At 42.5% G+C, this 27,882-nt stretch overlaps 1 protein-coding gene across 2 annotated transcripts in view; it reads right to left on the bottom strand.

Moving 5' to 3' along the window:
• Positions 1 to 27,882, bottom strand: part of dacha (dachshund a) — a 389,808-nt gene that overhangs the window by 91,588 nt on the left and 270,338 nt on the right. The window contains exons 4-5 of one of the 2 annotated variants that reach the window (XM_078547218.1): positions 18,806 to 18,978; positions 6,375 to 6,585 (exon numbers count right to left, since the gene is read on the bottom strand). In XM_078547218.1, coding sequence (XP_078403344.1) covers positions 6,375 to 6,585; positions 18,806 to 18,978 — 384 coding nt within the window. The remainder of the gene's footprint in view (positions 1 to 6,374; positions 6,586 to 18,805; positions 18,979 to 27,882) is intronic. The other variant, XM_078547219.1, reaches the window with a different exon arrangement.

The raw sequence follows: 27,882 nt of genomic DNA, 5'->3' as shown, positions 1-27,882 counted from the left end.
CCAGCCCTAGCTCACATAAGACCATAAGACATAGGAGCAGAAATTAAGCCATTCGGCCCATCGAGTCTGCTCCGCCATTCAATCATGGCTGATAAGTTTCTCAACCCCATTCTCCCGCCTTCGCCCCGTAACCTTTGATCCCCTTACCAATCAAGAACCTATCTATCTTGGTCTTAAATACACTCAATGACCTGGCCTCTACAGCCTTCTGTGGCAATGAATTCCATAGATTCACCACTCTTTGGCTAAAGAAGTTTCTCCTCATCTCTGTTCTAAAAGGTCTTCCCTTTACTCTGAGGCTGTGCCCTCAGGTCCTAGTCTCTCCTACTAATGGAAACATCTTCCCCACGTCCACTCTATCCAGGCCTTTCAGTATTCTGTAAGTTTCAATCAAATCCCCCCTCATCCTTCTAAACTCCATCGAGTATAGACCCAGAGTCCTCAAACGTTCCTCATATGTTAAGCCTTTCATTCATGGGATCGTTCTCGTGAACCTCCTCTGGACCCTCTCCAGGGCCAGAACATTCTTCCTGAAGTACGGGGCCCAAAATTGCTCACAATTTGGTCTGACCAGAGCCTTATAAAGCCTCAGCAGCACATCCCTGCTTTTATATTCTAGTCCTCTCAAAATAAATGACAACATTGCATTTGCCTTCCTAACTACCGACTCAACCTGCAAGCTAACCTTAAGAGAATCCTGGACTAGGATTCCCAAGTCCCTTTGCACTCCAGATTTCTGAATTCTCTCCCCATTTAGAAAATAGTCCATGCCTCTATTCTTCCTACCAAAGTGCATGACCTCACATTTCCCTACGTTGTAATCCATCTGCCACTTCTTTGCCCATTCTCCTAACCTGTCCAAATCCTTCTGAGGCCTCCCCGCCTCCTCAATACTACCTGTCCCTCCACCTTTCTTTGTATCATCTGCAAACTTAGCCAGAATGCCCTCAGTTCCTTCACCTAGATCATTAATGTATAAAGTGAAAAGTTGTGGTCCCAACACTGACTCCTGCGGAACTCCACTAGTCACCGGCCGCCATCCTGAGAAGGGCCCCCTTATCCCCACTCTCTGCCTCCTGCCAGACAGCCAATCTTCTATATCCATGCTAGTACTTTGCCTCTAACACCATGGGCTCTTATCTTACTGAGCAGCCTCCTGTGCGGCACCTTGTCAAAGGCCTTCTGGAAGTCCAAGTAGATAACATCCATTGGCTCTCCTTTGTCTAACCTACTCGTTACCTCCTCAAAGAATTCTAACAGATTTGTCAGGCATGACCTCCCCTTGATGAAACCGTGCTGACTTTGCCCTATTTTACCATGCACTTCCAAGTATTCTGAAATCTCATCCTTAATAATGCTACCTCATCAGGCATGCACCTGTCTCTACAACTTCTAAAATTGTTTATGATTGACAGTAAGACTCAGTGTTCACAGAATATACCTGGACTTGCTGTTGATAAAGCCAGTCTCTCCTGCACTCTGGTCTTTCAATTGAAAACTGCTAGTAAACAAAATGGGGTAATTACTTTTGTGACTATTTCTGTATAAAACATCAAAGGTAGGATAAAGTATGAACTCATCCAAAAGACTGCATCTCAAATCACTCTTCTCCTCAGTGCTGTGCAGAAGCAACCTGTTTAAATTGTGTGCTCAAGCCTCCAGAGTGGGGCTCAAAGCTGGAACCTTCTGAAAAGGAGATGAGTGCTATCACTGAGCCAACGCTAACACCTATCTACCAATGTCTACAAGCTGCATTTGATATGGGGTTATGGGATGGAGTGGCCCTCTCCGTCAGGGGCTGGGCTGGATTTTACAAGGGTGGGGAAGGGCAGAACTGCTGACCATCATCCACCCCTTCCACTGCCACCCCCACCCCCCAGAAGGAAAATTGGTCCCAAATAGACCGACTTTTAAAAGCCCGCCTCAGAATGATACACAGGCTGAGGGTTCGATTCCGCCCCTCAGTGGAAGGAAGTCCCACCCTCGAGAGCTGCCAGCCAATCTGAATGGTTGGCAGCTCTAGCAGTCCCTGCAGCACCAGAACTCAGCAGTGGGCCTTGCTGGGACGACAAGGAGACCCCAGGAAGAAGAGCTATGGTGCCCGAGACAGGTAAGTCCTGGGTTTTTAAGGTGGGGAGGGATTAGAGAGCCTAGGGATGGGGGAGAGAATGGTAGCGAGGCCAGATTTTGGAAGGCAGGGAGGAACAAGTGTAGGGTGGGGGCGGGGGGGGGTGACAAGGGCATCTCCCAATTGCTATGGCTCCCCTTCCTTCCCGCCTTTTCAATGCACTCTGGCTCACCTGCCACTGCTCAGTGCTTTATAGCATTGGGGGCACTTTGAGGCCCCTATTTGCCGATTAATTGAGCAATTAAGGACCTCGGCAGGCCTAAGGGTGGCTGGGCTAGAGGGCGACTTATCCAGCACAGATATTATGGGGAACAGGTCAGGGTAGGGTGGGAAGCAGGTGGGCTGGGCACCCAAATATTTCACATGTCCCCCTGCTGAAAACACACCCAGCAGGGAGGGCATAAATTCCAGCCTCGCGTTTACTACTCCTGCCCTACCTACTGCCCCCTCACTCCTCCTATCACTATCGTTCCCTCTTTGGATTACCTGCTCAACCCTAGGATCCTTCCCTCTGAAAATTTAACGCCATTTTCCTCACCTTTAACTTCCTATTTACTCCCACTCTACCCTCTCAACATGGTCAGGAGGAGACCAGAAGTCTCTACACCCCAATTTGTTTTCCACCTACTCTTTTGTTGCTCATAAATCAGTTTGTGCTTTCTCCAAATAATATTTTTTTATTATTCATTCACAGGATGTGGGCTTCGCTGGCTGGACCAGCATTTATTGCCTATCCCTAGTTGCCCTTGAGAAGGTGATGATGAGCTGGCTTCTTGAACCGCTGCAGTCCATGTGGTGTAGGTACACCCACAGTGCTGTTAGGATGGGAGTTCCAGGATTTTGACCCAGCGACAGTGAAGGAGCGGCGATATATTTCCAAGTCAGGATGGTGAGTGGCTTGGAGAAGAACTTCCAGGTGGTGGTGTTCCCATGTATCTGCTGCCCTTGTCCTTCTAGATGGTAGTGGTCGTGGGTTTGGAAGGTGCTGTCTAAGGAGCCTTGGTGAATTCCTGCAGTGCATCATGTAGATGGTACACATTGCTGCTACTGTACGTCGGTGGTGGAGGGTGTGGATGTAGCATCAATCAAGCGGGCTGCTTTGTCCTGGACGGTGGTCAAGCTTCTTGAGCGCTTTAGGAGCTGGACTCATCCAGGCAAGTGGGGAGTATTCTATTACACTCCTGACTTGTGCCTTGTAGATGGTGGACAAGCTTTGGGGAGTCAGGAGATGAATTACTCATAGCAGGATTTCTAGCCTCTGACCTGCTCTTGTAGCCACAGTATTTATATAGCTAGTCTAGTTCAGTATCTGGTCAATGGTAATCTCTAGGATGTCAACAGTGGGAGATTCAGTGATGGTAATGCCATTGAACGTCAAGGTGCGATGGTTAGATTCTTTCTTGTTGGAGCTGGTCATTGCCTGACACTTGTGTGGCACGAACATTACTTGCCACTTGTCAGCCCAAGCCTGGATATTGTGCAGGTCTTGCTGCATTTGGACATGGACTGCTTCATTATCTGAGGGGTCACGAATGGTGCTGAACATTATGCAATCATCAGCGAACATCCCCACTTCTGACCTTATGATGGAAGGAAGGTCATTGATGAAGCAGCTGAAGGTGATTGGGCTGAGAACACTATCCTGAGGAATTCCTGCAGTGATGTCCTGGAGCTGAGATGATTGACCTCCAACTACCACAGCCATCTTCCTTTGTGCTAGGTATGACTCCAACCAGTGGAGAGTTTTCCCCATGATTCCCATTGACTCCAGTTTTGCTAGGGCTCCTTGTTATACCCTCGATCAAATGTGACCTTGATGTCAAGGGCAGTCATTCTCACCTCACCTCTGGAGTTCAGCTCTTTTGTCCATGTTTGAACCAAGGCTGTAATGAGGTCAGGAGCTGAGTGGTCCTGGCGGAACCCAAACTGGCCGTCAGTGAACAGGTTATTGCTAAGCAAGTGCCACTTAAAAGCATTGCTGATGACCCTTTCCATTACTTTACTGATGATGGAGATTAGACTGATGGGGCAATAATTGGCCGGGTTAGATTTGTCCTGCTTTTTGTGTACAGGACACACCTGGACAATTTTCTACATAGCCGGATAGGTGTCAGTATTGTAACTATACTGGAACAGCTTGGCTAGGGGTGCAGCAAGTTCTGGAGCACAAGTCTTCAGTACTATTGCCGGAATATTGTCAGGGCCCACAACCTTTGAAAATTAGAATGAAGAAAGAAACTGTCTGTCTTTCACTTAATTTATCCTTCTCACCACCATCTCCCATTTCTTTCTCTCTCTATTAGAAGTTAGAATCTCACTCAGAGATGCATTATCCTTTTTTGCCTTTAGCCATACACAGACGAGAATTCAATTTTGTTTAGTTCTGAACTAACACGAAGTGAGGGAAAACATCTTTCTTCTCTCTCTATTTATCTGTCCTTGGGTTCAGTATCTATCCCTTTCTCACCTCCTATTCTCTCTGATCTCAGTCGCTCATCTCTCTTTCCATTTTTGCACTTTCCCCAACTTCCCTCCATTTCTGAAGTGCGTCATAAAACACAAAACAAATATTTTCTCAGATGTGCCATCATTCACTGCCACCCCCACCAGCCCCCACCCCTGCCAAACACTCATGATGTAACCTTTACCTCACAGCTTTTGAAATTTGTCCTTTATTTTTCAAAATTATTTCAAGAAAAGCTACCAACTAGAAATTGTGAGAAGCTAAAGAAAAATATTCTATCAAAACAAGTAAACCATGAAAATCCCAATATTTTGGAGAAGCTGACGCCTTTACTATTAGCTTCAAAGAAGACATCAAAAGATAATTAAATTGATAGTTAATCAAGTTCTGGCAAAATACGTAGTTTTAATTGAATTTTGCTTAAATAATTTATTTTGAACTTTAGAAATGGTAGTTAGTAACAGAAAAAATAGTGAGTAATGAAAAAAAAACTTGTGAAAGCATTTTGAGCAATTTTTGAGAGCCCAAGGAACAAACTGGTTTTCACTATTACAAGTTTACATAAGAAAATCTATTAACAGCTATGGGCATAGCAATTTAGATGAGAAAAAATGTTGAAACAAAAAGTTATGCAGGCAGGAACTCCTGTGTATATCTAATGAATATATTCAATGGGTTATTGAAATTACATTACATGTCACAAATGAAGTATTAAGAAGGTGAAATTTTGGAGTGAAATGTTTTGTTAGAATTCTAAATTGCTATAGCAATTGTATTTTTTTTACTGATTCTGAACTCAAGACAATCATTGTTCATATAAACAGGTAGCAGCCTCTGAAAGGACGATATATTCAAGTTTGGAGGAAAGCCTTGAATTTTACCACAAAGCTTTGCTTAAATCCAGTAAGTACACTTAGTGACACTTCATAAAGAAGGAACGTTGCAAATATACTAGTAAAAAAAATTGTAAATTTATATACAAGAACAACTTGACCCCACCTATTGCATGCAGATATTTCTCAATATATCCAGAACCTACCTGCTGTGGTTGAAGAAACTATTTGTAAAAACACTGACTTTGCAGTCGCTGTAAAAACCCTTTGCAATCTTATTTCCATATTCTTTCACTAGAGATCTGCAACCCCATTTACAAATGCGTAGCCTGACTCACTACAGCAATATCATGGGAGATCTGCTTGTGTGTGTGTTTGTGCACGGGTGTGTGTATTTGTAATTTTAATATATTAATGGAAACATCGATATATTTGTTTACAGATTTCACAATGCTGACCTGTCATTTCCTAGTAATTCATTGTGTACTAAAACATCATTCATAAACTTTGCAATAATTACATCAGTTTTATTCATTCACTATCATGATTGTTATGCTGCACTTTTTGCATTGATGTCCATTGTGCTCAGTCAGTGAAATAAAACCATTGTGTGTGTTTGCGAGATAGATATAGGTGTGTGTATTACGGTAAATTCAAGGTGGTTAGTCTTATCTTGAGGCTAAAGTAATCATGGAAGATATTTTTTTTTAACCTGGCTCATGTTGTCGTGTAAGCCCCCACTCAAAGTGACCAGTGCATTGTTGTTGCTATTATTCTCTCTCTTCATTCGTTTGATAATGATTTAAAACTGCGCAAAAATGCATCCAATAATTTATAATGGGTTAAGCAGGCTGTAAATTTCCGAAATAATTAAGTGGCACAAAAAAGAGCTGGAAATTTTGGGCTGTGTGTAATAGTTCAGAAAGTTCAATAACAAGAACTTGCTTACATATTCTGTCAGAGGCAATGTCATGTTGGGATGGTGAGCTAGACACACTGCTGCTCTGGTGTGAAGAAGGGTGACTTCCAGGCCGGTGACTGTCTTCAAGGGATGGTGCTGGGGATGGGCTATTATGAACCCGCTCCTGGTGGCAGAACAAAAATTCAAGAGGTTGTCCAAGTAGATGAGTGTAATCTTTACTGGCTTGTAGTGGCATTCCCTACATTCCGAAATACAAGGTTAATTTTCATTATTCATTTAGGTTTGTACATACTTAAATATATTGTTACTACTGATGTTACTGTGGAAAATACTGAAGTTAAACATTTAGCACTTTCAACACATTTCTATTCAAATACAGGTCAAATCAATATCTATAAAATATTCTGTTCTTTATTAAATGATCATTTGGGTAATTTCTGCTTTCTTACATTTAAATCTAATCAATAAATTATTTATCATTAACTGATCCCAAAGGCAAGAGGAATCTCTTTGCATCAATTTACCTACAATATTATGCAAGACCTGTATTGAAAAATAATTTACTTATCAGAATAAAATTGACTGAACAACCTACTGACCACATTTTATAATTCAGACATAAAACATAACATTCTTTCTCACATCTCACTTAGTATGATTGTTTTACATAGTAAATAATTTCAATTTCCAATTATTTTTGGCCCGTGTAGACTGGATACCAACATGATTAAATCCAAAAACCTACACACCCTGCATATGCCTTTGGGCTAACGTAATGTTTCTGCTAGTGAAAATAAAGTTGATCAAGGAACATTGCTAGGACAGCAATTCGCGAGCTCTTGTTGGACTCCCAAAAAGACCAAAATGTGAATGCCAGTCCTAGGTGACATTCAAACTCTGGTGCATTCAATGAGAAAAATTCAGCAGTTTTAGGGAACCTGCTGGATGGAGGCTTGGATAGAAATGAAGTGCTTCATTTCAAGAAGGAAACACTCCACACATACTAGCTACGCTTATTCAATAGCCAGAGTACCAGTAAGTACTATACATCCAACTTTCCACTCAAATGGCTGAAGGAGAAAAGTAGAGGCAATAGAGGGGAGCTGAGGAAAATTGAATAATGTGACAGAGGTACCACAGAAAGCAAAAAGCAAAATACTGCGGATACTGGAAATCTGAAATAAAAACAGAAAAAGCTGGAAAAACGCAGCAGGTCTAGCAGCATCTGTGGAGAGAGAAACAGAGTTAATGTTTCGAGTCTGTATGACTTCTTCAGAGCTAAAGGGAAGTATAAATGTGATGGATTTTATACTGTTTAAATGGGGGTGGAGCAGTTGAAGCAAAATAGAAGGCAGGGATTGGTGAGGTCTCTGGGGAGGTTTTCTTGTATCCATGACATTTTTGTAAAGTGAGCGTTAATGGTAGTTTTAAAGACTAAAGAAGGTGCATAAAGGTAAAATGGTAGAATGTGTTAATAGCAGAACAAGGGTCAGCACTCTGAAGGCAAAACATAAGAACAAGTGACAGATGGCCCTGTGGGAAGAGAGAAGTGGATTTGGGGGAATATATATATAAATAAATTGATGAAAATTTTAAAAATGGATTTAAAAAGGGGTAAAGATGGAGGAGAGTGTTCATGGTCTGAAGCTGTTGAACTCATTAAGTCTGGAAGGCTGATTGGTGCCTAATCGGAAGATGAGGTGCTGTTCCTCCAGTTTGCGTTGGGCTTCACTGGAACATTGCAGCAGGCCAAGGACGGACATGTGGTCGTAAGAGCAGGATGGTGTGTTGAAATGACAAATGACAGGAAGGTCTGGGTCATACTTGCCGACAGACCGAAGGAGTTCCGCAAAGCGGTCACCCAGACTGCGTTTGGTCTGCCCAATGTAGAGGAGACCACGCTGGGAGCAGCGAATGCAGTAGACCAAATTGAAGGAGGTACAAGCGAAGTGTTGCATCACCTGAAAGAAGTGGTTGGGGCCTTGGATGGTGAGAAGGGAGGAGGTAAAGGGGCAGGCGTTGCACCTTCTGCAATTGCATGGGAAGGTGCCGTGGGAAGGGGATGAGAAATTGGATGCCATGGAGGATTGAACCAGGGTGTCACGGAGAGAACGGTCCCTACAGAAAGCTACAGGTGGGGGGGGAAGTGAGGGGAAGATGTGTTTGGAGGTGGCATCATGCTGGAGTTGGCAGAAATGGCAGAGGATGATCCTTTGAATGTGGAGGCTGGTAGAGTGAAAAGTGAGGACAAGGGGGACTCCTGCACCAAATACATCTTTCCCTCACACCCCCCAGTCAGCATTCGTAGGGACTGTTCCCTCCATGACACCCTGGCCCACTCCTCCATCACCCCCAAATCTTCATCCCCTTCTCATGGCACCTTCCCATGCAATCACAGAAGGTGCAACACCTGCCCCTTTACGTCCTCCTTCCTCACCATCCAAGGGCCCAAATACTCCTTTCAGGTGTTGCAGTGCTTCACTTGCACCTCCTTCAATTTGGTCTACTGTATTTGCTGCTCCCAATGCCGTCTCCTCTACTTTGGAAAGACTAAATGCAGACTGGGTGACTGCTTTGCAGAACACCTTCGCTCAGTCCACAAGCAAGTCCTAGACCTTCCTGTCGCTTGCCATTTCAACACACCATCCTGCTCTCATGTTCACTTGTCCATCTTTGTCCTGCTGCAATGTTCTAGTGAAGCCCAATGCAAACTGGAGGAACAGCACCTCATCTTCCAGTTAGGCACTTCACAGCCTTCTGGACTTAACATTGAGTTCAACAGCTTCAAATCATGAACTATCTCCTTTATCTTCAGCGAATTTTAATCTATTTTTTAAAAAATTATTTAAATTTATTTATTTATTGTTTCTATTTTTATTTATTTTTATTTTTTTATCCTTTTTTCCAACACTCCGCCCTACAGGGTTATCTGTCACTTGTTTCTATGTTGTGCTTTCACAGAGTGCTGACCCTTGTTCTGCTTTCTTACCTTTATGCCACTATCAGCACCTTCTTTAGTCTTTATAACCACCATTAACACTCCATTTGTCATGTCAATAACATCTTTGTCAATCTCTCCTGAGCTCCCACCTATCCCTGACCAATTATTCTGCTCCACCTGTTCCACTCCCTCTTAAACAGTACAAAATCCATCATATTTCTACTCTTTAGTGCAGAAGAGTCATATGGACTTGAAACGTTAACTCTGTTTCTCTTCCCACAGATGATGCCAGGCCAAGCAGTTGTGTAACATCAGTTTCAAAAGATTGTATAAAACTGTTAGATGATTATTTCACAGAAAATGGATCTTCATTTTTTTTGGAAAGAGGAAAATGAAGATCTTATGAAGTTAAATGGAAAACATTGACAATTTTGCACTGCAGCTGAAATAGTTCTTCAAATGAAATGGCATCTTTTGGGAATGGTGTTTGCAAACATGACCTCATGAGCAAGCTTGATTCCCAAAGTTGCTGCAGTAAGGTTTCCAGTCAGGCACCGACCACCCGCAGATGAGATTAGTCAAAATTGGCCCGTTTTATACCCATGACAAAATCCTGGGCTTTGAGTGGCTGAAACTTCTAAGCCGGTTCCCAGTCAATAAGAAGCCAATTATTTCCAAGTCTGTCCCACCTCCAAAATGCATGATGCAATTGAGGAAGCTCACAAAAAGGATATTTTAAACTTGCAATGAAACATAGAATGGTTATTTTAGTTAAAAATAAAACAAATGTAATTTTTTTTTAACATTGAGGAACTGAAATGAAGGCTCGTACCATACAATTCCTCTGCGGCTGAAAATAGTGCAAGGGAAGATGAAGTATATTTGGAAGTAGTGATCAGGTGACCACAATCATGCACTCTAAAACATAAAGATCACTGGAGGAGCAGAAACTCGAGGAAGGTAAGGGATCCAATTGCTTTGATGCCCTGGGAAAGCGGGGAGAAAACTGCCATCGATCTGGATTGATAGGGAGGAGGAGGAGGAAAGCAAATTTCGTGCAACATAGTTGAAGCTTGGGAGAAACAAGAGAGGAAAAATTTAGAGAAATATTAACCATAAGAGAGGCAAGGAAGGTTGGGGCAGAAAGTAAGAGGTGAGAGACTCAAGTTCGAAGAGAGGTTGTCCACACAATAACAAGATTTTAGTTGTACCATGCCTGGGAGTGCAGAGGGTTCTTTGATGAGCTTTCCCCTAATCTGAGACCAGTACTTAATTCTTGAGTAGTGTTGTAGGGTGGCCGGATTGTGCTATTAGTGATACAGTTGATTAGCAGACAATTCTTGGGTGGAAACATTAAGTTTATTTACAATATGCTCAGCAGCAACTGCACATGTGCTTTCAACTCTAACTCTACACTGCCTGCTGAGGTAACCCAAGCTACTCTCCTATTGGGTACTACAGATCATGTGATCTTCCATAACAAGTATTATTCTGAAAGGTACATTACACACTAAATAAAACCATAATTACTACATTCCTCCCCCTTTAACTCAGCTATACATATTATATTTACAAGTATATATTTTTCAAGACAACGTAATATTTACACTGAGTAAGGAATTTACAAGTTCAGTCTTTCAGGTGGTTTCCTGGTATGTGTGGAACGACACAGCTCCACAACTTCAGATTCTGTGTCAAGAACCTCCTTTTCTGAACATCAGGTGCTTCGGTGGGCACTTGCAGTTCTGTATCCTCAACTCTCACAGAGATGTCAGACATGTCAGTCCTGGGTTGCGTATTCTCAACAGGACACATGATGACTGGTGTACACAAATCTTGGTAATTTGTTTCTCTCTTCCTTGAATGGTCCACATGCTTACGGATGATCTGGCCTTCCACATGCACTTGGTAAGATAGAGGTCCAGTCACCGCACTTATTTCACCTGGTAACCACTTTGATCCTTCCCTGAAATTTTTCACATATACGGGCTCTCCCACATTAAATTTCCTCACGTGACTATGCCAGTCATGTCTAGTTTTATGGCTTCCCTGATGCCTTTCCACCTTTACCTCTAAATTCAGCATTATTAAACTCAATCTCGTCCTGAGACGGCGTTTCAACAATAACTCGGCAGATGAACACTTGTTGTATGAGGGGTAGTCTTGTAATGAAAAAGAAAGTGTGCTAGTTTGGTTGCCAAGGAATTACCAGTTAACTTTTTCATGCCTGCCTTGAATGTTTGATCCTTTCAGCCAGTCCGTTTGAGGAAGTATCCCTTTTCCGCTGTGGTGAGCATTCTTGATACATAACCCATTGGCCACTCCATGCCGTCGTCCATCTGATGAGAGAACACTGCTCCTACTCCATAGGGAGATGCATCACATGTCAGCATTAATTCTTTCGCCTAGTCAAAATGCACTAATTGATTGGACGAGTGCAACAATTATTTCACCATTATGAAAGCTTCTTTCTGGGGTGCCTCCCAAGACCAACGTTGGTTCTTCTTGAGTAGATAATGCAGGGGGGCAGCACTGTATACAAATTGGGTAAAAACCGCCCATAATAGTTGATCATTCCTAGGAATAATTGAGCTCTGAGGCGTTCGTTGGCGCAAGTGCCTCTTGTATGGCTCTCACTTTCTCCTCAACCAGGTGGAGGCCCTATTAGTATTTCTGTATCTTCTTTCTATGTGCCTTCTCCTTTCTAGCACAGACTTTAATCTCAGCCTTCTTTTCAACTTTATTATTGGCCAGACTTCTCTCAGATGCAAGCTCAACTTATCTGAGCTCAGTGGCTGAGTCTCCCAAAATTTCATTATCCATCTGCTTCTTGGGAAATTCTGTGACTTTTGCTTCCAAAGTCTCTTTGGTATCATTTAGCTGATTCTTCAGCTCTTTGCTAGACAGCTAGCTTCACTGAGATGGAACTGCCTTGCAGTTTATCCAAACTCCTGTCTTCTGGCTGTATCCAGCTATACATGACTCCCAGGGCTTCCCCTGAGCCCTCTTCGTGTTTCTTCATGTTGCTGAATGGCTACACATTCCTTTTGCATTTGATCAACTGTTCTTTCAACTGTTTAATTTCTTGTTGCCCACCCACTGGGGTCTCTTGCTGCCTTCTGCAGAGTCGCCCTCTCTCTCGGGTCTCATTCCCTTCAGCGAAACTGCCTTCTCTCCAGGGTCTCTTGTTGTCTTCTACAGAGTTGTCCTTTTTCTAACGTCAGGAGTTCTCTGGAAGATTTCTCAGCAATTTGGATCAGGGCACGTTTTTTCTTTAACTTAAAGCAACAGCGTACCTGGTGAGTATATCTTCCTTTATTTTTAATTATCTTAAACACTCACAATCGCTGGGTGAGTGACAGTGCCAATTTCTTTCTAACTTGATTTCTTCTGCTTAATCCTGTTTTATTCTCATCACCAGTTTGTTGTAGGGTGGACAAGTTGTGCTTTTAGTGCTAGAGTTGATCAGCAGATACTTCTTGGGTGGAAACATTAAGTTTATTTACAATCTATTCAGCAGCATCTACACATGAGCTTTCAACTCCAACTCCATCTCTACACTGCCTGCTGAGGTAGCCTGCGCTACTCTCCTATTGGTTACTATAGATCATGTAATCTTCCTTAACAAGTAGTATTCTTAAAGGGATATTACACACTAAATAAAACCATAATTACTACAAGCAGACAAAGGTAAAAGAGCGTGAAGAGAAGAGGAAGACAAAGTCAGTAAGAGTATTTAAAATTTATCTTTATTTGCATTTTGTGTGTTTTATTTTGTTCTTTTAGAGCTACTCCTGACATACCAGGCTTTATTTCAATGTGAGCTGATTGTATTTTTAAGTATTCCAGCCAGGGAAACTGGAATTCCTCAGAGCTGTCATAGATCTAAGGGTTAACTTCTGCTCACGGCAGCAAGCTCGGGGGATGCAGAAATTCATTTTGGGTCATATAAGGGTGAAATCAAATCCCAACCGTGTAATAACAAACATAACCAATATATGTTCATCGTACGCCCCATTTATCACAAATAGTGTTCAACGAAGAAGTTTCTGCAGGCAATGCATAGCCGACAAAGGGAGTGAGGTCATGTGTTTCCATTATGACCCTTTTGACCCTCACAGGAAATAAGCCTGTGTCTAGCAGACTGAGCTGACTGGCTATTTGGCACAAATATCCTGAATGGGTATAAAATGAATTACATTAGTAAATGGTGTTATTTTAATAAACTATCTAGCCAGTGAGCAGGTGCTAATCCCTGATAGAGTTCCACATTCCAGCAATTTAAATATGAAAACTGCTAATGTATGTATTCTTAAAGGGGTAGCGCACTAAATATTTAAGCATAGCCTACTTGGAGCGCATAGGTTCTGTTATTTAATGGAATACTTTAGCTAATTAAAGCTTTCACCACTTAAAATTTCTATCCTTCAGTCCAACATTAGATTGTTCCTTCATGCATTATGGTGACTGCTTGTTAGTTTGGATTGACATTCTTATTTGTCTAAGAATTTCCCTTTTCCAAAACAAACTAAGTGCAATGGCCATGTCTCCAAAGTGGGTTGCAACTGTTTCTGAATCCAAGTCCAAATCTACCCTGGGCTTAAAACAAAAGACCTGCATTTATTTAGTGCCTTATCATGTCTGCCACAAATGCTTCGAAATGCAATGGCTTACAGAGGCATTTTTTTCTTACAACAAGAGCCTCCGAATAACAGTGAGATGATTGACTAGTTAATCTGTTTGTGGTGACCGGCCAGGACACTGGGAGGCCTTCCTGTTTTTCTTTGAATAGTGGTTATGAGATCTTAAAGATCCAGCTGAGCCAACAGACTAGGCAGATGGAGCCTTGAATAGTGCAGCCCCCAGACTTTGGAGAGTCAGTCTAAATTTTACCGTCAATTTCTGGAGTGGGGCTCAAATCCAAACTGTCTAAGTGGTGAGAGTGTTGTCCATTGAGCCAAGATGAGACAAATCTATGCCGATTGCTACTCCAATGGTTCAGCTGTTTAAGCCAGAGGGTAATAACATCTTAGAGACCAGACATGGCTACATTCAGGCCCAATGCTGAGCTGGCCAATAGTGGGGCCACTAAACTGACCTCAGCAAGTCCTTGATTAGGAAAGGAAATACTGCCCAGGAATTCTGCTCCTGATCACTATACAGTCATTCGTGGCTGACCAACAAGTGAGGACAGAATTGAGCTCTGCTGTGAACAGTCGCTGTCAAATAAGCTGCTGATATTCATGACTGAGGTTCATTCATGAGTGATGTCCACTTGGATAAGGGAAGATTCCAGCTAGGTGCCTTCAGAGTAGCCGATGTTGAGAAATTTGGTGGGGAAAATGGGAGGAAACAAACTTTTAAAAATTTATTCCTAATACCGAGATGAAGTGGGACTCTGCATCACGGAATAAAACATCAGGCCTTGGGGAACATTTAAATATGAGACTAGGAAACTATTTTAATGCCTTGTTATTTATTTTAAGGCATGAATAGTTTAGGAATTGTGCTTAAGCATGTAACTAAACAAACCTATTATCAGTCAGTGAGCTAATGAGTCGACATGCATTCTGTTACTCAAGCCCTACAAGCAGCGCCTCATTAGGTAACTACTATCCTGTAGAAGCCTGTTTTAAATCTGATAAGTAACTATATCATTTGCTAAATAAATCAAGTGACTAATGGTATGACATTAAACTAAGCAATGAGAGTTTAATGATGAAAGTAATCATACATGTGTGAAACTATCTAGCTGTACGGAGGAAAAAAATGTCAAATGTGTTTATCCCAATTCATTTTCTCTGGTAAGAACAACCAGAAAGGATGCATGAATATTGTATTGGTTTATACTGGTTAGACATTGGTGATACAATATTTGTCATTATATAGTGGATCACAAAATCAGAAAGCACTTCAACACTGAATTACTTATGGACTTTAGCATGCATTCTATGCCAGCATTGCACTACAAAAAAAAACAATGAGATAGATAATAGGCTGATGTGTTTAATTTTATGTTATTGGGAGAGGAATGTTTGGCCAGAACTTTGGAAAACTGACTGCACTAAATTGAATAGAGCTTTATTGTCCAACAGAACAGGAAGACTGGACTTTTAATTTAACATCTCATCAGAAGGATATGATTGCCTGACTAAAGAAAATGGTATTCATTTCTCCCAGCAGGAATCCTAATGATGTAAAGGTTGTTATGCCAGTATTAGCACTGTCATGGGTAAAGGGCAGCTCACCCCTAATTATGATTGTGGATAAAAAGGTCACTTACCATTGCAGACAGTGGTGGTTTTATTTTTGTGTCCAACTATCAAAGCAGCCAGTACCAGTTGTGACAGGTTTATAAAGTTTAAGGCAATGGCATTATCTTTTTGCCTCTAGCAATGATGCTATTCCCCAAAAGGTTTGCAACATTACTTCCTGCCTCTGCAGGAAATACTTTCTGCACTGCAAAATGATCTGAATGCTGTGATTTGGTCTCCATGTCATATTCTTAGCAGATTTAAAGAAAATGAACAATTTCCCATTTTTAAACATTGAAAACTGTCAACTGTTATAGCCTGACAATTACTCAGTGATTTATTCCATGACTGCTATCAATTACTCTGTTATTTTAATATAGGCCTGAACCCATTGCTTTGCAAGAAGGAACTATCTTTCTATTGTGTTGTAAGTACATAAAGACCAAATTCAGATGCGCATCCCACTTAAACACTAAAGCTGTGGATCTTTTCCCTGAACTGTTGTATTCTCTTTGTACACAGCCGTTCTATTGATATTTATTCAATATAGCTGGAATGGTACAGTGGTGAGCTTAGCACATCAGATTTGTGGTCTCATGAAGGCAGGCAAGGATGAAAAACTGGATGTTCTCTTGTGCCCCCTGGTGGCAACTTTGGAATGCCTGAGAATTGGCTACCTGTCAGTTCCCCCCTCCCCCCAAACCCCCACCCCCAGCCACAAGTAACAAAGGCCAGAAAGACCAAGGGGAAAGGAAAAAAGGGGGATCAGGGAGGGTCTATATGGTAACTACCCCCAAACAATTCTTTGAAAGATATGGCTGCTGCAGGTTCTTGACACAATTCTGCCACAACATATGCAACAGATCCATGACACAATTGCATCATCCTCTCTGAGGAAAAAGAACCTTTAGTCATGAAAACTATAAGTTATAACAGCTAACAGTGACAACTGGTCAGCTGGACAAAAACCACAATGAACTGCAATGGTTAGTGACCTTCAACATTCCACAACTCAATAACTAGCGTTCAATTAGGCTATGGCTTTTATTCTCGATGGACAATTAACACAGTTAATTTAGAAAGACAAACTGTCATGGCAAAAGTTTGCTTATTTTTTCAAAAATTCTAATCTAAAGCAAAAATTAATTATTGACTTAACTCAGTAAATTTGGGAATAGATATTGGCCCAACTTTTGCTGGAGTGGGGCATCTCTGTTGCGTGGTTAGTTAGACTTTTTTCTGCGCTCCTCAGGCTCAAAAACATTTTGTCCTGTAAGTTGTTGAAAGTAAGAGTTGATAATGGCATAGTGAGGGCAACAGTGCATCTGGGACCTTGGTGAATGAGAAAACTAGTGAATGAGAAATAGACAGGAAGAACGGAGGAGGGGGTCAATTGAGTGGGTGAATTCAATATTAATTCAGATACAGAAAGGGAAGGAAAGAATTGATTAAGAATGAGAAAAGAGAGACAAAGGAAAAGAAAGAAAAAAAAATATTTTGACACTTTTAAAATCTCCAACAGCAATTTACTACATGAAAGAGTAAGACTATGCACTTTTTAGTAGTTCACTTTCTGTGCCAGAGAGGTTGATAGGCAGTCATTAACAAATCAAAAAGGTACTTAGGCTCCTAATTATTGACTTAACTTCCTGTGGTAGGTTTAATGGACAATTAATGTAGAAATGTAGCAACTTCATGAAACTCACAAGGATTTCAAGGGAAAGATGCTACTTTTGCAATGTTAATGGTAGAGCAATGCAAATTGTCCAGAAACTCGTGGCTAGTCACAACTCGTGGAGTGTTGCTTCCTTGCCATTAATAACTGCATTCATCATTATTTCTCCAGCAAAATCCAGTACATTAACTCTTTCTTAAAAACAGCCCATTCAATACTCAGCAGTTTAATTAAAATAACAATTAAGAAAAGGCTAAGGGCAACATTTCTAGTATATAATGCATTATCTATTTTTAAAAATGCATCTGTGAGCAATAGTTTTAATTTAACCAATTTTGTTTCCAATGGGGACTGACCATTCTTGACTTTGTTCAAACCTGGGACTATTCTGAAGTTGTGTACTGCAGGATTGGCTACACATCATGAAGCAACTTTATCTACAAACTTGTATATTGATACTTCAGACAGTCTTGGGTGTCTCATACTTTTACTGGTTCAACCTCCTGGACCAACCAGTCCAAAGTGTTAATTTATGCATTACTACAGGAAGCCACATCAAGTCATGAGCAGACATCCAACATACTTACGTCATCAGAACAGCAATGGGGGTACTTGAAAGGAGAGGATAATTAATCACTGAACTGAAGGTACTTCGGAAAATGTTCTTCTATTTCAAATTATACAGGTGGTTGGGGATACTTTTATACTAGAAGTCTTCCCTAGGTTTTCTTTCTTTTTAAGGAATGACCGTTAAGAACTTTAGATGACCCAGAGCATTGATATTTTCCTACTTTGCCTCAAGGTGGTAGTACAACTATTCCTAGAACCAGGAGGAAATTGCAGAGCAAGGATGCCCACACCATTTCTGTGTATCTCCTTGTGGGTGACTTACAGAACAGCAGGTTCAGATGTGTTACTATCCATTCTCAATTAGGAAAGGTGCATTGAATGATGAAAAGAACAAGAGGTGGGGAAGCAAAAATTCAAAATTAGGTTGTGGTGAAGTGAAAGCAACAGTTGAAATAAAAATAAAGAATCTTTTAAGCTATCAGCCATTTGAAGGATACCTAACACTATCCTTCATACCCTACCCACCACTCCCACTGCCCTCGTGCATACCGACCACTAACAAGGATAAAACAAGAAATCAACATCTCAAAAATCTAACTACACCATGTAATATACAGTATACTGATCCAGTATAAATAAAGGAACTGAAATATGATTGTAGTTCTTGGTTGCTCATTTAGGAAAAGCCCAACAGTTGTTTTTTTTAATAAATATCAGGCATATGTATATGTTCAGTTCTCTGTACCCTGGATTTAAAGTCAAGTTTACAGACTGCACATTTCAGGTCAGAGTAGAGTACAACTGATTTGTGGCGTATTCTGTTATCTTGCAACTTAACCTTGAGCTTTAAGGTTTTTCACTCCCATCATTCTCAAGTGATAAGTCAGGCCACATTTGGATTTGGAACAGCCTTTAGAAAAATAGAACAGTTCATCAATTTTGCTATTGATTATGAAGAAAAACAAAATCCTGATTACCACTTATTTCTACATAGAGATTACAATGGTTTCAGTCTTACCTTAATAACAGAAGCTCCTGCTCGGGAAAGGGGACTGTGCATTTGGGCTGCCACTGCCATGTTAGCTATGGTGCTGAGGTGACTCATCTGGCTCATTGCCATGGTAACCGATGCTGGAGGTAGGCTGACAGGGATGAGGGGGTGGGGCATCATCATGAATGGCAACTCTAATCCTTTCATATAGAAAAAAAAGGTTGTATGCATTAATGTCTTTCTTTTCTGCTTGAATGTGACCTGTTTTCATTTGCTATATTTCTGTTACAATGGACCATCATTATATTTCTGATTTAACACTTCACGGTTATCTTAAAGTGAAAGGAACAAGTATAGATAACAACTCTTAAATATATGACAGAAATGTTAAGACGTGTTTTAATGTTCCACAGTTGTAGTGTAATTATTAATTAAGTCATACCTCTGAACATTTGTTCTGATTGGTTGTCTTCTAACTGGCATCTCAATAACGGAGTATCCAATGATTCCTTAAAACCTGTCTACCTACTTAGAAGATATTTCACCCACCCAGGAGGCCTATATTGATCAGGAATATACATTTTTCTTGTTACTTCCTCTACTTCACATGTCTGCTCATGAATGAATAAACAATTTTGTGTAAGGACATTCCCTGGAGAACATAACAAGTAAGTGCATCATCTTGGGTGCCACTTTCATGGCAGTCATAACTAATATTACCACTGAAAATGATGCAAGAAACAATAGCAAAACTTCAAATAACAATTCTGATTGAATGGGTGACATCCTGTCCTGTACCAGGGCTGATATCAGTAAAGAAATTCTGGTTTCTCCTCCATAAATACTCATGCTTTTCTTTCTCATTCCCTGGCATAATGCAGTGTTTAACTCCGACATTGTAATGGCTGTATTGTTTTCAAGCAAACTTTAAGTTGGAGCCAGGTTAGAAAAAAGGGAAAAGGTTTATTGTGATGGTGCTGTAAATGGATTGAATATACTTACAATGTTGGCTAATAAATGTGTTCTATGGAATGTGTTAATAACACGATGGTGGCAATCTTCTTGGTTTTATCATGCACAAAAATCAACAGGTTCCACATTTATAAAGACACCCTTTTAAATGTAGTTTTTACTCATGTTTATTATAGTTAAAAGACAACTAACCAGAGTATGTGTACTTTACACACCATTTAAGGACTAGTACTACATCCAATAGATAATGCATGCTATTTCATTGCTGCTGAATCTGCCCCATTTCTAACGTGGGGTGGATTTGGAAACAGTGATCAATATGCACTGAATTTTGAAACGTAACATTATTGGAACTTTAAGGAGATAGTTGGTGTAAAGTTTCATTTGCAATTTTACCATTACAATCAAATTTTCCTCAATTTTTTGCAATTATCTAATGCAGGCCCACAATATTGGAAGTCCTGATTCGATAACTAAACATTGAATTCTGAACTTAACCTTGATATTGGCTGGGCACTGTTTACTTTGATTGGCAATCACTAGTGATCAGAGGCACCAGGCAAATTCTTCATCAAAGGGCATTTTGGAACCTCTAACAGTAGTAGTTTACATATTTCATCATCAGAGATAACTAGCAGCAACCAGTATTTACACAATGCCCTTAACATAGAAAAAGGTGCCAAGGCAATTGACAAGAAAATAATCAGATAAAATGCAATAATGTTGGTGACTAACTAACTAGTTATCACTAAAACATTTTAAAAATTAACTCTGCCAGCAGTTTTCCAAGTATTTCTCTAACTACCCAAGGGGTATTATCGGTGTAAATTATTATCCTTCTAATCAAAACTCTATTTATTTATTGTTGTATTCTAGTAGAGCAAATCTTCAAAGCAATATTGTAAAGTTTTGTATGATTACTTGAGGTGAGCTCAGCAAAGCTCCTTAGGCAAACTTTAGCACATCTTTCAACTCTTCATGTATGCATAGCATTATATGTGTTGTTCATACTAGGTAAAAAGTTCCACTTTTTTTGTACTTGGAACTGTACGACAAGAAGAATCAGCTTCTATAGCTACGGAATAAAGCAATTATGGTACCCATGGCAACAGAGTTTAAATGAGGATGATAGCAGGACAAGCTGTATTGTTTTGGGAGGAATGGTAACTTATTATTCTAAAGTATGTTCAAATTCGATAAAGATGCTTTTGATGGAATAATACCTCAGTTTGCATAAATTCATGTGGTCCTGCCTGCATCAGGCAGCTGATGCATCCAGCTGCAGAATGGTGCAGGTTAAAATAGTCAAATCTTGAATGGGTAAGTAGCCTGCCCGTTTTAACTAGTCACACATTTGGTTTCCACCATCAGATTTGAATTCCAATTGAACATAATATCCTTCATTTGATGTTGTTTGGAACCTTAATTTTTGTATCTTAGATTAGTACAGGAACTATAATGGACCATGATGTACTCTGAATGCAATAATCAGTCCACTTGACACTGAAATCACAATACAAAAAAGTCTGATTTGTGATATTTGTAAGGCAGCAAAGAATAATCCAACAGCCAAGTCTGCACAAAGTTAATTGCCGAAAACATGTTGTCTTTTTGTTTTAGTTTGGCAAGTTACAGTCCATACCAAAATAGGGGAATCTTAAAAAAATATTCAGACTTATTTTCAAGAATCTGGAACATAAATGGAGGCTATCCTCCCTTGATTTCAAAGTGGAGGTCTGGGTTCTAAAATTCAGAAATTTCTGTAGTGCCATTATGGGGGGGTGGAGCCACCATTCGCTATTTACCTCCCACCATGCTTCCATCCCCAGTACAAAGCAAAGAGATGGTCATTTAATCTAGTGGAAGCAAGGAGCCCACATGAAGCAGTACAACTGAGACATCCTGCAGCAATTGAAATTTATTTTGGCTACCCTGTTACTCCTGGAGAGACAGCTGCAGGCCTGGTTAGGCCAGACATAACATATAAATCTTCATTCTCTTCTTGTGATCCAAAACTGGCAGATCCAGAACCAAAAGGTCCATTACAATTCTGTCCCTACTTCATGAGCCCTCCGTACAGCCCAGAATCACACCTACAACTGCTCCAATCATCTTCTTGGCACTCATTTAACCAGCATGAACTATTTGTTGCAGGGTTATTATGGAGATCAAATTCAAAATCCAGTCTGAACTGAGACAATCATAGACGGAGAAGTAAATAACCAATGGGAGAGCTTTGTCAGGATATAGGTATTGCTGAGCCTATTGGAAACATATCTAGTGGGGTTCTTGGAGTAGCCTAACAATGTCCCCAAACATTGTTAGAGGGCAGGCAGAAAAAGCACACATTGCATTCTTCACCAAGTAAACTCAGCGGTAGCTTTGTGAACAAGGACCAAACGCAGGTTCTAGGTTCCATCACAAATTCCCTCGGCTCAGATTCCACAATACCAGAATCCTGTGCCAAGAACTGAAAATTGTGTGTGTAATTGTGTTTGGGACAAGACCAGGTCAGTTGATCTGGAAATTGGTGACAGTGGATTTATTCTAATCCAGCTGTATATTGGAGCAGCATTAACAGGTGTACAGAAGGCACATAAAGTATGAGTACTCAACAGACTTCGTGTGACTGCTTCAACCATTTAATTATGGATGATGGGCAGCTCTGCCTTCAGAGACCTCTTGGATTGAATAATTACTGGACAAATCTCTTAGAGTTCAGTTCTGGCAGTAAATATGAACTCATCCATGCACAACATTACAATAGGAAGGTCAACGAGACAAAATGTTGAGGGAAAGCCCAAACCATTACACTATCATTCGCCAAATCAGTAGCTGTAGCAGGCCAGGCCAGCATGCTAAGAAACATAACATGTCTTCATTCTTTTCAACTCGACTAAATTCGTTCTGTGCAGGAGCAATCTTGATGTAACTTTATTTTTTGCAAGTCTGCCATTGGCCTCTTTTGCAATTTATGGGCAGAACCTTTGTCCTCTACCTAACTCGTTCATTTCAAGCCATACCCCGCTCAGCTGTAATTGTAAACTTTCTGCAGCTGAATAGTGAAGGTAACTATTTAAGCAATAAAAACAACCTTTCTCTACGTCTTTGTTTGGCTCTTGATCAACTATACAGTGGTAGTTCAGTAGTATAGAGATAAATGTATCCTACAATTCATGGCTATATTCTTAAATACCAGAAGAAGACAGATTCAACCTTCTGTCCCACTACAATATCCAGTTTATATATAGATATCACACCAAGATATATGGTGCATATAAATCACAATGTTAAATTGCACTTGTATGCAAGTCATTTCCCTATAATTAGAATGTTTACAAATGGGCTTGAATCGTGTTTTAATGTACCAGATTGTACGGATGATGTGATGAGTTGTTTGGAGTTCCCAAGGAGGCCCATGGGTGTTAAACTAATTGCTGCTAAGAATGAGGATCCCTGTGTTTATGACTGGCTATAAATCCTCCCATCCCAGCAGGCCAGGGAATTCCTTGTGAGCTTGCTTTTGACGGTTGTGATTCTTGGTAAGGGGTTAGCTACAAAGAGTATTTTCTCTGATTGGCAGGTATGCTTAAGTTGTGACATGAACTGAGCTACATGATGTCACTCTATTGTTTTGGCCTTAATACGTAATCAATTTAGTCACCATGCTATAAGGTACATGAAAATTACACAGGCTGTGCCTTAGATATGTGTTAATTCTGTTTTTGTTCCAACTTTTCTCCTCCTCTTCTGAAAGTTTTGTGGGTGTAGTTCCTGAAATGTGCAATGGTCATTTTACCAAGTGCTCACACTGTCCAACCACTCTCTGTGGCTTTCTGAAATTTGAAGCTGACTTTTTACATCCTTTAATACATTGGGTGGAATCATTCCAGATTTGCATTACATGTGGTCACGGGTGGGAAAAAGGGCATTTTACACGTTGTATCGTCCCATTCACGCCTCATTCACTATGCATTCCCAGGAGACATACTGGGTCACTGGCAGGGCAACCTCTGATTTGCCCACCCCATCATCACCTCAGGCCTTCAGTAAACCAGGCGCCATATTTAAAGGCTGCCCCTGCACAGAGATAGCACTCTTCAAGTGATGGGAAGCTGTTCGGAACTGATGGCTGCCAAAGGGAGGAAACATGCTTCCCCCAGATTTAGTAATGCCTCCCTCAGGCACCTACTGGACACAGTGCAGGCCCGCCGTGAAGTTCTCTACCGCCACTCTGGGCTAAGACCAGCAAGCAAGGCCACCAATCCAGCGTGGGAGGCAGTGGCAGCGGTGGTCAGTGCAAATGCCCTGCAAAAGAGGACAGCCACCCAGTGCCAAAAGAGGGTGAATGATCGCCTCCGCTATGCTAGGGTAAGTCAATCTTCTCATCACTCTCAACTTGCACTCACAAACCCATCACACATCCACAGGGATCTCACTCACTGCCAGCTCAAGGGACATCACCACACACTCTCCCACACAAACCTTCATCTGCCCTGCAGATCATGTCCTCATCCCATCCATGGCATCACTCAGTATTCATACATGCCCAGCATCCTTCTCATCAGGCCTGGCAGGTGTCCTGCTTACGCTCTCTCCATCTGTCTTCATGCAGGACAAGCTGGCACACAACAAAAGGGAGAGGTCCCAAACTGGTGGGGGAATGCCTGACATCAAGGTCCTCACAGACCCTGGGAGTAGAATCATTCAGCTGGACCGTTCCTGTGCTGATGGTGAGGTCGGCGGTGCTCGACAAAGTGAGGATCCAGCAGTGCAACATCCATCAGACAACCATGCTGTGAGTGAGTTCCCCTACTCTGCAGTCCCCTGCCATGCACTAATTATCTCTCCTTGCTTTCACTGGCACATCTGGGAAGCAGCCGAGGGGGGTCCACAAGCCAGGTCCTCGACTCGAGCCCTGAAGAAACCTCAGAAGAAGAATCTGATGGCGCCCTAATTGAAGACCTGTCACAGCACTCACCCACACCCTCCACCATCGCAGAGACACACACCAGAGACAGGGACCTAGTTCTAGAATAACCTCGGGGTCACAATCTAGCGAGCACATCACACTGTCTGATCCACAGCAGGCAGAGGATTGTTGGAGGCCAGAAATCTGCTGAGTCCGAGTCAGATGAGGAGCTTCTAGACTCGGTCATACCTCAGTTGCTGGAGCTGCAAAGGCAAGCTCGGGAACATCAGGAAGGGATGTCCGCTACACTCCTCAGATTGCAAGGCACGATGAAGGAGTTCGTCCGCCTTCAGTCTGAGGTGATAGCGCCGGCATGCCAATGCACCAAAGTCAACACTGGTAGGGTGGCAGCCGCCATGTAGACCTTGGTCCAGGATATAGATCCTACACTGTTGCATAGGCTGAACTCCATCGCTGATGCCACATTTGCCTTTCAGCATTGTCAACATGAGAGGGGTGCAGGGCAGCTTGATCTCACTACAGCCTCCCCTTCTCCTCAAGGAGTCAGCCAAAGGCCCTCGAGCACGCATAGGGAGGAGGATCAGCAGGTGCACACCCCGGGGCCATCCACCCAGGTGACTCCGGGAGTGTCCGGCCCATCTGTATCCCCTCTTCCTGTGACCCCAGCACCTCCACAGGCCGAGGAAGGTGCCACTGCCACACAGCAGGACCCCAAAAGCAGGCTGTGGCCTTGCAGGTCTCAGCCCTCTAGAGGATGCCCATCAAGGTCATCTCAGACAGGGCGTAACAGTCAGCAAGCTGCCTCTACCTCCACTGTGGATGTCCGTGGAGCACCAAGATGTAGCAGCAGTGCTGGGAAGGTTAAGATGATGTAGTTGCACAGCCTGGGCATGGGTGTTAATCATTTGTATATAGTGTTTACTTTGTGAATAAACTCCAAAGAATGTCTTCTTGCCTATGGTTCCTTGTTATGACGACAGTGTCATTCAGATGTGAAACCTTGGTCCCTGCACAAGATAAAGGCAGATATCTCAGTCCAGGGCCTCTTCCCTGTGATTTGTGCAACCTTCCCAGCACACCGATGGTGTGCCTTCACTGTCACTGGCCACATGAGTCATGCCTGCACCTCGATGGGGCTTATCATTGCTGCCAGAATGTCCTGGGCCAGCGGAATAGAGTTCCTTCATTCTCTCTGTGCACTCTCAGCACCACTGAGGTGCAGCTGGCCCCCCCCACACCCCCCCACCATCCCATCAGCATTTAGTCCAATGATAGTTTGGTCCTGAAGGGTTCAGCTCATGAAGGATGCCATTGGACCAGGAGAAGTGAAAGTTTCCCCGCAGCATCTCCATGATATGACCCTGTTCACAGAGCTCAAGCGAGCTGCCATCAGCCAGACAGGAGTCAGATATTCACATGAGCTGTGAGAGAATCTATGGAGTGTCCCCACTGCATGTCTTCATCATCCTCCTGAAATGTAGGGACTATGGGCATCCGCTGCGTCTCCATGACAGGAGCCTTATCACAGAGAGTATGTGCGCTGCCATCAGCCAGACTGGAATCAAACGTTCATAGATGCAATGTGAAGATCCATGGTGTCTCATCTCTGCATGTTATCATCATCCTCTACAAATCTAGCAACTGTGAGGGCCTCCCAAACACCTGCCTTATCTGGCCAGCATGATGGCCTCATTACCATCATCCTCACCTTCGAGGACCTCCTCACTCTCATCCCCGTCATCGTCTCCTCCGAGGACCTCTTCGCCCTAACCTGTTGATGACATCCTCTTCGGAGGAGATGTGCAGCTCCTCCTCTATCTTGTCCTCAGCCAGCTCCTTTCCCCGTTGCAGCGCCAAGTTGTGGGGGTGCAGCAGGTGACGACATTGCATGACACCCTCTGTGATCAGTATTGTAGGTCTCCACCAGACCGGTCTAGGTACCTCATTTTCAACATTCCAATGGTTTGATCCACCAAAGTGCGAATTGCAGCATGAGCCTCGTTGTACCTTCTCTCTGCTGCACTCTGAGGCCGCTGCATGAGCATCATCAGCCACATCCTTTGTGGGCAGCCCTTGTCCTGGAGGAGCCAACTCCTCTGCCTCTGTGGATCCTGGAAGACATCAGGGACCTGAGACCTACTGAGAAAGTAGGAGCCGTGGACATCCCCTGGGAAGCGTGTGCAGACCTGTAGGATGCGCTTGTGGTGGTCGCACACTGGCTGAACGGAAGCCCTTGGTGTTTGACATAATTGACTGTTTGTCAATTACACAGAGATCTGAACGTCAGGTGAGTGCAGTCGATGGCACCCTGTACCTGTGGGAAACGCTTCCTGGCTTTCCTGACCCCAGGCGAAATGCACAAAGTTGTGTGCCTTCACAGAATGGTGTCCCTGATCTCATGGATGCATTTATGGGTGGAGGCTTGCGAAATCCCACAGAGATCACCTGTGGAGCCCTGAAAGAAGCCACTGGCATAAAAATTGAACGCCATGGTCACTTCCAAGGCCACTGGCAGTGGATGCTCCCCATGTCCCCCTGGTGCCAAATCCTGCAGCAGGTGGCAGATGTGACCGACCAGTTCCCTGGACATGCACAGTCTTCGGCAACGCCGCTTCTCAGTCATCTGACGATTGACAAGTGCCATCTGTAGACACTGGGTCTAGCTAGGCACTGACCAGCGACGGCTCACTGTGGCTCTTCAGCGGCATGTGCTGGCGCCTCAGCCACCCCTCTTCTTGAGCGTACTGCTCCTCCCTCTCCCCAGCCAGGCGCTTCCATTGTTCTTTTCTCCTTCATCTCTGCTCTCTGTAAGCCATGAGGCATCCAACTAGGTCACCAGGCTCCATGGTCATGGTGTACTCCTCCTGCAGGATGAATGAGAGAGGTTAGCATAGGTGTACTAAGAACCTGGAAAAACTCAGCGGGTCTGGCAGCATATGCGGAGAGGAACACAGTTAATGTTTCGAGTCCGCACGGCCCTTCAGCAGAACTGTTGAAGGGTCGTGCGGACTCGAAACATTAACTGTGTTCCTCTCCGCAGATGCTGCCAGACCTGCTGAGTTTTTCCAGGTATTTTGGATTTCCAGCATCTGCAGTTTTTTGCTTTTATATTATTGTACTAAGAACCTGTCTTGGTTAAGTTTGAAGGCCCCTTAATGCATCCCAGAGAGTGCTGGCTGCCACTTGGATGGCCAGAGTT

Source organism: Cetorhinus maximus, chromosome 8, assembly GCF_964194155.1.
Source record: "Cetorhinus maximus chromosome 8, sCetMax3.hap1.1, whole genome shotgun sequence".
NCBI lineage: Eukaryota > Metazoa > Chordata > Chondrichthyes > Lamniformes > Cetorhinidae > Cetorhinus > Cetorhinus maximus.
The sequence above is the reverse complement of the archived record's forward strand: the minus strand, read 5'-3'. Positions and strand labels throughout refer to the sequence as shown.